Source organism: Mytilus californianus, unplaced genomic scaffold, assembly GCF_021869535.1.
Source record: "Mytilus californianus isolate M0D057914Y unplaced genomic scaffold, xbMytCali1.0.p SCAF_11, whole genome shotgun sequence".
Classification (NCBI taxonomy): Eukaryota; Metazoa; Mollusca; class Bivalvia; order Mytilida; family Mytilidae; genus Mytilus; species Mytilus californianus.
This window is the reverse complement of record NW_026262593.1, coordinates 27,477,701-27,486,407: the sequence shown is the minus strand read 5'-3', so window position 1 is coordinate 27,486,407 and position 8,707 is coordinate 27,477,701. Positions and strand designations below refer to the sequence as shown.

The following is an 8,707-nucleotide window of genomic DNA, read 5'->3' as shown; positions in this document are numbered from 1 at the left end:
TCTACATGTGATTGCCACTTTAGAAACCAATTTTTAGTAAATAGCAAAAAGGTGGAGAAATGTTCTCTTTTAGACTACCTACATCAAATTTATTTTGCTTTCTAAGTAGTACTTTGTAGTGCCCATTACAAGTATTATGAGTACAGAGTGAAATTAAAACTCAAACTATGTTGCAAATACTATGGTTTATGCTTTTAAGGTTCATGTGGACCCTTTGGCTACAATGGCTGCATTTTCACCTCAAAATTTATTCCCGAGTACAGATAACCCTGTGTATCTGGAAAAGTTTTAAGACATAGCATTACATTGGCAGACTTTTTTGTACTCAATATATGGTCTTAGATCGCACAAGTTCGTGCTTGTGTCAATTTCTTTATCCCAGTCATGTTTTTTATTGCAGCAATGTATTCCACGATTCTTGTGCTTTGGATATCATTCACAGTCCAAATTTCCTGACACAAAGTCATTGTATAAATAAAAAAATCCACAGGTTTCTAATCACTGACCGCGATTTGCGTTCTTGGACACCGCCTGTCACTCGTAACCCGAATATTTCATGCCCTTCTCGTAAGCAATCTCTCTTCTCGGAAGATAATGCTGTCATCATAGAGCAGCAGAATATTTCGACTTAATCATTTTGGTTAAATTACTCGGAAGAAATACGAAAACCGAAATTTGCTACAGGAAGTTATGAACGAAACGAAATTATCGGTGGTTTCCGGTAACGGAAATGAACAAAATCCGGAAATCGTAAATTTTTAAAAATAAAAAAAATCGGGACGATTTCAGAGGGGCGGGCGGGGATGAAAATCTATCAATTAATTTTAATTGGCCATACATATGCATGCTTGTTCTGCGGCATTTAAATTTAATATCTAAGGTCCCAGACTGAATTCATATTAGGATTTTTATTATAATGCTGGATTTTTTTAGTCAGCCAAACTGTTTTTTCATCAAACGCAATATTATTTTGTTTTTATTACTATTGGAACAGCAGCATCGATCCTTTCAATGCTGTTATGTTTCACAAAATCGTCAAGATTCACAATTTACAGTTCTTGGATCATTAAAAAAAATTTGTATACATAATGCATATATATTTTTATATATATCATATTTTCATTCGATATAGTGCTGCTAGCATACAAAATATTACGATGACAGGCATAGACAATGACAGGCATATAAAATTCAAAGCGTAAAACTTGATTGTTGGGATTTTGTGTAATCTTCATGCAGTCCTCTAGGTTAAAATAAGGTATCTATGGGGTGTATTCCGGTAGCTGTTCTTTGGACATCTGTTTTTCGTAGATTTCATTTTCCATGTCTTTCTTTTCTTTATCCCTTTTCTGAATAGATAGAAAAACGAATGGTAAATGAGAAGAAAAAAATTGTAAATTTGTTGTCTGACATATCATGTGTGCATGAAGTGACATACTAGTAAGCAAAACAAGTCACTACACTATTGTTTGATATCAAACAAATCTAAGTTCAAAAAGTTTGCCATAACGATTGTGTTGATTGAAAGTATAAAGTTGTTTCGTTTTGAATTCTGATGAATACAAATCATACATTTTACATGCATTTTAAATGTTTCGTTAGATGTTTGTACCTGTGTGCATTTAAGATGTTTAAGCAACCCGTTAATGTGCGATGCCTAATGACTTGATATAACTTATCAACGTGTTTTACAGGAATAACACGAAGGGTGTCGCATGTGGAGCAGGATCTTCATAACCTTCCGCAGCACCTGATATCAGCCCCGGTTTCTGATTGGGTTCAAGTTGCAATGGCATTGTCAGTTTGTTTTCGACTAATGAGTTTTGAATGATCCTTTGTTATTTTTCGCCTAAACTAATAAAATGATGTACTCTGTACATATTAGTGCAGATACGTGATTGATGATTTCATAAACAACACTTGTAATTTACCTAAAATGGCCATGTTACGAATATGTCTTGCTCAATATAAATATGAAACAACGCTTTTCCTAAACAATATATCATGGTCATATTTTCATCTTCAAATAAGTCATATTGTTTGGCCAAAATCTCGGCTCTTGTCTAAATAGTAATTACATGTACTTACAGTGACAGAGGCTATTTTGGTTTTTGGCAATTTTGCATTAATTAATCACACGTAGTTTTAAGTCCCATTAAAAATTATGTTAGATAAAATTCAGAAATATAAACACTGATCTCATATAAAAAAAATGTTTTATGAGCATCTAAATGTTGTTATTTGATTTATTTATGACGCTTATTGATTTCTGAATTGGGTAAACAAAATTTGCCTTATCATGCCATTTCTTTTGAACCGATGGCGATAAATGACTTTGAGTTTTATCATAATAAACATACTTCCATCTTGCAAGCAGCCCAAGGCGATGAGCAGCAGTAGACCGATGATTGAATGGCAACTATAAATTCTAGAAGGGACATCACACCTAAAGCAACAGTCAATCCCATGTGACTTTTACGCTGAAAGAAATAACATTAATGATTTATAAATCCAAATTGTTTTTAAATAGATCGTTTTCTGATATAAGATAGTGCATCACTTAAACTTGATTTAGGTAGATACTTATCATCTTAGTATTAGATGTAAGCTTTTAATATCCGAAGGACGTTAGCGTTATCTGACTTACATTGAAGTAATAAATAAATATTTAATCTTGTCTCTTGTTTTAAGAATAGCAATTACTTTTGATAAAACAGAAAAAGTGTCATTATTTCAAATTCCAGATGCAGCTACACTTTCAGAAGATGTTTTTTTGCTATGGATTTGGAAGGAAATTTTAATTGCGTTTATTTTTCTGTCATCAAATTGATACCTTATCACTGCTTCTGTGTGGCATTATGAATCGCTGTGCTATCTTGTCTTTTCCTAGTTTAATTGCCAAGTTATACTGTTTATTTATATAAAGAAAGCAAGAAAGGCTGTTTGGACTGGACTGAATATAACTTACGAGCACGTAGGTGGCAATCGCAGCTCCGGTTATGATAGGTACAAACAGTGATGCTGCCATTATGCTGAATACCATGAAAACCACTTTCTAAAAGAAATATATATATATATGGTATTTAATTTAGTTTAATTAAAAAAACAAAACATATAATACTTTGCACCGTAATGAATAGTCATTATGATGTGTTATTTTGTTTTGTTAAGCAATGCCAAACTCACAGCAAACATATCAGTTGCAAGCGCTTTTTTAGGAAAAATATTACTAAGACACACTTTCTTGCCTAATATTTATAGAAGGCAAATATATACAATGAAAGTATTTATGTTAATATTTGTCAGCTTTTGAGATTGTAAAATGTGTCAGTAGAATAATATATTACCGTTTTAATCAAATTGTAATCAGTATTCCTAGCCATATAAGCTGGAACTGCTCCTGTGATCAGGACCTGGAATGAAATAGAAAGTAGAATTGATAAACGAAACAACATAGTCAAAAATGCAAACATAATACTAATATGTGTAAATATTCACATGCATATGTGATACTGATTCCAATGCGCACAACACTTCTTTCTAGAATAACCTTCCTCGGGTACAAACGTTTCGGAAGGTAAAGATAAAGAGTCCATTTTAAATTCAGGTTCTCGACCCTTGACCGAGACATTAGACAAGTAGTGATAAATCACACAAATGTCTTTTTTTAGCGTTAGTTAAAATAACTAATCAATAAAGAAACATGTTAGCAGGAAAATGAGGAACCTCTTGGTAATGAATTTTGTTACATAAATGTGAAACTTGCATCAATTTTAGATATTGTTTTCTAAAACTTACAAATAAGTGATAATGGAATCATATCCTCTTCTTTCGGTCAGTGAACTGTGTACTTATGAGATATGTCAAAGTAAAATGTAAAGATATCATCTGCAATTAACCAACTCTTATAAAATGTTACAAACTTAAATTTTACAAAACAAAATGGACTTCAATGCAATCTGATCAGGAAATATTGTTTGCGGAAAATCTGCGCCATTTAGCACCACAACTCATTTGAATCAATGATACGTTTGTGAGACTAGCCTTTAAAACACAAGCATCGTTTACGCATAAAAATAAGTGAACGATTGCACCAGTTCTTAGTAAAACATTAGCTACAAGATATGAAAAAAATTATTTAGGTTGGTTCAATCATTAATAAAAGTTAAATAATGAAATAATAATTCGCTTTTAGCAGCCAATTTGGTTCAATTTTGTCAAAATAAACAAAGAGACATTGTTGATGAATTATTCACTTGCAAGTGAATAATTCGACCTCATTGAATTCGTATTCATGTGACCGTCAACTTAGCCCATTAGCTAGAGATTGGTTACGCATGTTTTAGTCGTGGTCAGCCATTAGACATTAGGAATGTCAACATTGAAAGTGAAACAAAAGTGAACCATTTCACTGACCGATTCGGTCCACAAAAAATTGTTCTTATCCAGGTAAAAACGATAATTAACAATTTTTTTAACCTATAAGATGAAATAAAACAGACCTAGAAAAATCAAATTGGACGAGGTTGCTATTTATTTATATTCATGTTCATGTTGATATTGGGTTATGTGACCGTCGCAGTCTTCGAAAGTCATCTCGATAGTTAATTAGATGGCGTCTAGACTAAAATACACACGAAATTCTGATAAATATTATCGAGTACATGTATTGTTAACTGTTTATTTCAGACTTATTGTAATTTGGATATACGTTTTAGTATGTTATAAATGAAATATGAGAATTTGAGTCAACTCGATGAACATGATTGTAACAGCTAATGCCCCTTTAACAAAAATATGACTCCTTTCCTTGCATTTATATAGACATAACACTTGAAGTCTCCACTGCCGGAGTCAATGTCATTTTTCATTCCAAATCATATTATAGCACAACGAAGAAGGATTAGGACTAATCAACGTCTCCGCAGAGGTGATAAGCTATTTTCAAAACTAGGAAATATATAACTTACCATCAATAAATTGAATCTTCAATTCCCTTATTTTACTAGTATCAAAATAACTAATAATCTCTTATCTGAATATTATTTGTTATGCTATTAACAATCAATATTCAAACAATCGGCATGTAACTTACCCAAAAAGCAGAAACTACAGCACCTGCATCTAGTCCAAGAACAACATTTTTGATGTCAAAGGAAGTGCCATTTATCACTCCTAAAAGCCGACAAAATATATTTGAATACAAGTAAGGCATGAATAATTGCGGTTAATAGTAAGATTCTTTTTTCCTAAAAGGGGAACGTAAATCACCTGACATAAAATGCATTTCACTAATAAGGGAAAATAAATAACCTGACATAAAATGCATTTCTCCAATAAGGGAACATAAATCACCTGACATAAAATGCATTTCCCTATTAAAGGAACATTAAAATCACCTGACATAAAATGCATTTCCTTAATTAACATAGTAATATCAAGATTTTTGTTGTAAAAGATAATATTATGTATTATCGAAACTTCAATGTATTAATGTGGATTATAATATCGATCTTCTGTATAAATTATTTACATATTGACTTAAAAATAATTATTTATTATATCTATTTTCTGTTAACAGAATTCATAATAAGTTGGTGAAAGCAAATGTTTGAAAAATCACTGTAATGCATTTAATTATTATTCATGATGATACGCTGGTGTCATATGAAAGGTGATAAAGTTATCCTAGATATTTTAGCAATCAGAGATAAACACGTGATTATAACTTACTTCCTCCTTCTAAGACTTCTCTAACTGGTATGTCGAACTGTTTTCTGTCTATTCCAATTGAAACAACACCTACAATCAAACAGCCAAGACCAAGTAGCATCTGTATCGCACCATGTCTCTTGATACTGGCACCCAGTCTCTCTTTCGCAGTGCCACCTTTTTGTTTAATTAGGTACATCATTTTCTACAACATATAATCATATTTCTGAGAGAAACGTTTCAGCAATGTTGAAGAGTGATCACTATTTTCAAAATGTAAATATGTTTATAATGTGATAACTTAAACGGTACCAATTGTAATGCACCAGATGTGCATTTGGGCAATTGATTCTCTTCAGTGATGCTCGAGGCCAAACTATTTGAATATTTAAAATCTAATAAAAGTGTTGAAGAGCCGATCAAACCAAAAAAGACCTAACGTATATGGGGTAAACGTTATTGAGACAGCAACCCCACGACACAAATTACACAAAAGACATGCAATCTTCAATAACAGACGGGTGTGTATACATAAAGTGAAGTTTTGAATCGCCTTGATTCCAAAAAAAAGTAATAGATTATATATAAATTATCACCACTGAATCTCTTCTCCCCCCAAAAAAATCATTCAGACATTACAGAACACAACCACTAACGAGGTTTCTGATTTGGGGTTGACAAAGTTATGTATGACGAAGTTCAACTATATTTTGCATATATTAATTTCCTTTCACTTTGTTAACCTCAATCAGTAAACGAACCTAAGACCGAACAAATCCATCAGTACAAGAAAATCTCTCCTCTCTAAATAGCGGTATAATACATAACCAAACAACAAACAAACAAGTAAGAACAAACAATATTTAGGGTTTTTCTTTGCTGATAAAGCGTTCACAATAAATATACGTAGTATATACACTTTACATTGTTCCAAGTCTGGATGTTTTCATTTAATAATCAAAATAGGGGATGGCATGATTGTTAATGAGACAGTTATCCACAACAGACCTAAGGACGAGGATATAAACAACTTTTAACAATGAGCAATAGTAAGCTATGAAAGGCACCGATATGACAAATTATGATTAATTAAATCATTATTAATGATGACTCTATTTTTGTTATAATCTTTTATAATGCAGTAAGCAGGAAAAACATATTACAAACAATGTTCAATGGATATCGCGATAATTTAAGAACAACTAAAACATTATTGTATAACAAAAAACGCTTACCTAATTTTGTCCTTGCAGTTTTAATTTGACATAGACATGTAATCTGCCTGAGGTACCAAAATCTGTGATATACGCATGTATGATTCCTTTTTATACCTGCAACACACATTAACCGCAATCAGTCATGCTTTACTTACCGAATAGTTATATAATTTTAACATTAAATTTACATACAACGTTCTTGACCCGTATTTGAATTTTTTCAAAGCTTTGTTTTGAGTTATAAATAACTTGAACGTTTCGCTTTTAATGAGATTTTTCACAGCTATGTGTTTTTGCATTTAAAATGAAATTCAGCAAATTTGAATATATTTGATACAAACGAAATTCATTAAGAATTCAAGATGCTTATCTACATGATAGCAATAATGTTCACATTTGGATCTGAACGGTAATAATATAAAATGTACAGATAAAATATACCAATCGGGATAGTATCATCAGAAATTGTATTCCTTTCCCATTGAACTCGTTGAGGCTTGTCACGTTCTCACTGAGGATTGTGTAATTTAAAAGAAGATTTATAAAATTCTTTAAAATAGTATTAAAAGTATAAAAATAGTTATTATAAAAAATAAGGCAATAAACTTAGAAAAGTTGTTTTGAATTGTATTCAGTTGCAGACATTCGTGTCCTACTGACATATCAATTGTCGGTTAGTATTAGATCATCTTTACGGAAAATGATTACATATTGAAACATGAGGTTACCTAGCTTAAATAGGTGATGTGGTATGATTGTCGATGAGACAACTATCCACCAAAGTTAAAATGAAGTGGGTGTAAACAATTATAGGCAGCTGTAAGGACTCTAACAATGAGAAAAACCCATACCGTATAGTCGGCTATAAAAGGCCCAAAATGACAAATGTGAAACAATCATTTAAGAAAACTAATAAAACGTTTGTTTTAGGTTTCGGAATTTCAAATATTTGGGCTTCGACCATTTCTGAAGAGACATTTATTATCGATAAACGCATCTGTTAAGTCTCAAGTTTTCTTTGTGTTTTGTAGACTGTTGTTTGTCTTTTGGTCGTTTTTCCTTTTTTGCCATCATTGCATTGTCTGTTTATTGTCTACTTGTGAGTTTGAATATCCCTGATGTATTTTCATCCTATAAATATTCCACAATTACCGAAATTTTAAATCGAATCTTTATAAACGTAAATTCTCATGACCATAAAACGAATATGTAGGATATTTTTTATACGTAAAAACTAGTTTTTCAATTTTTATGAGAATGAATTGATTTATGTGCGGTATGCGGAATGAGTGTGCACGGGTATTTCATTTATTTAAAGTATATTGAACGTGTTGTATATAATTTGAAGATTGTTTTCTTACAAAACATGTGCAATGCCATGCAGTGTCTTTTGTGTTGATATGAACATTACATTTCTTATTTTGATGGACTTTGAGACAAAACGTTTAAGGTGGTCACTATGTCATTCAGTACCCAAACAGTACCATGCGCAACTTACCAGAATATTCATCATGTTGAATGTTGGCAGTATTTAGGAGAAGAAGAACATTGTGGGGTTGTCTTATTGTATTCAATAAGAGAGGTTTAACGACAAAGTGTACATAATTACATGTGCTCAATTATGTTCATATGCTTTGAAAATAGATGGAACATGTTAGCACATAAATATATCATGTTTGTTTAAACATAGTCAATTAAAAAATAAAAGGTATTATGTGGGGAAAAAGAAAACACTATAAATAGTACAGATACATAAGTTATGGATCTGCTTACCCTTC

The 8,707-nt window shown here is 31.7% G+C and overlaps 1 protein-coding gene across 2 annotated transcripts; it reads right to left on the bottom strand.

The window, feature by feature from the left end:
- Positions 1-1,001: 1,001 nt before the first annotated feature.
- LOC127719821 (uncharacterized) lies at positions 1,002-7,076 on the bottom strand. 2 transcript variants are annotated; one of them, XR_007990493.1, is made up of 8 exons: positions 6,948-7,076; positions 5,734-5,917; positions 5,096-5,175; positions 3,799-3,850; positions 3,348-3,413; positions 2,969-3,055; positions 2,361-2,480; positions 1,002-1,349 (listed from the first exon to the last, which is right to left on the bottom strand). XR_007990493.1 is itself a non-coding variant. In XM_052226130.1 (7 exons), exons 2-7 carry the CDS (start codon positions 5,912-5,914, stop codon positions 1,263-1,265), a joined length of 621 nt encoding a protein of 206 aa, XP_052082090.1. In that variant the 5' UTR covers positions 5,915-5,917; positions 6,948-7,076; the 3' UTR covers positions 1,002-1,262. The 2 variants fall into 2 exon arrangements, 1 of the variants encoding a protein (XP_052082090.1); XM_052226130.1 differs by lacking the exon at positions 3,799-3,850.
- Positions 7,077-8,707: the final 1,631 nt, after the last annotated feature.

Coding starts and splice junctions, on each gene's coding strand:
- LOC127719821 (XM_052226130.1), bottom strand. CDS start 5,914: ATGATGTACCTAATTAAACAAAAAGGTGGCACTGCGAAAGAGAGACTG. Junction 3,056..3,347: donor ATTACAATTTGATTAAAACG/GTAATATATTAT, acceptor TATTTCTTTTAG/AAAGTGGTTTTCATGGTATT. Junction 2,481..2,968: donor CGATTGCCACCTACGTGCTC/GTAAGTTATATT, acceptor TATTTCTTTCAG/CGTAAAAGTCACATGGGATT.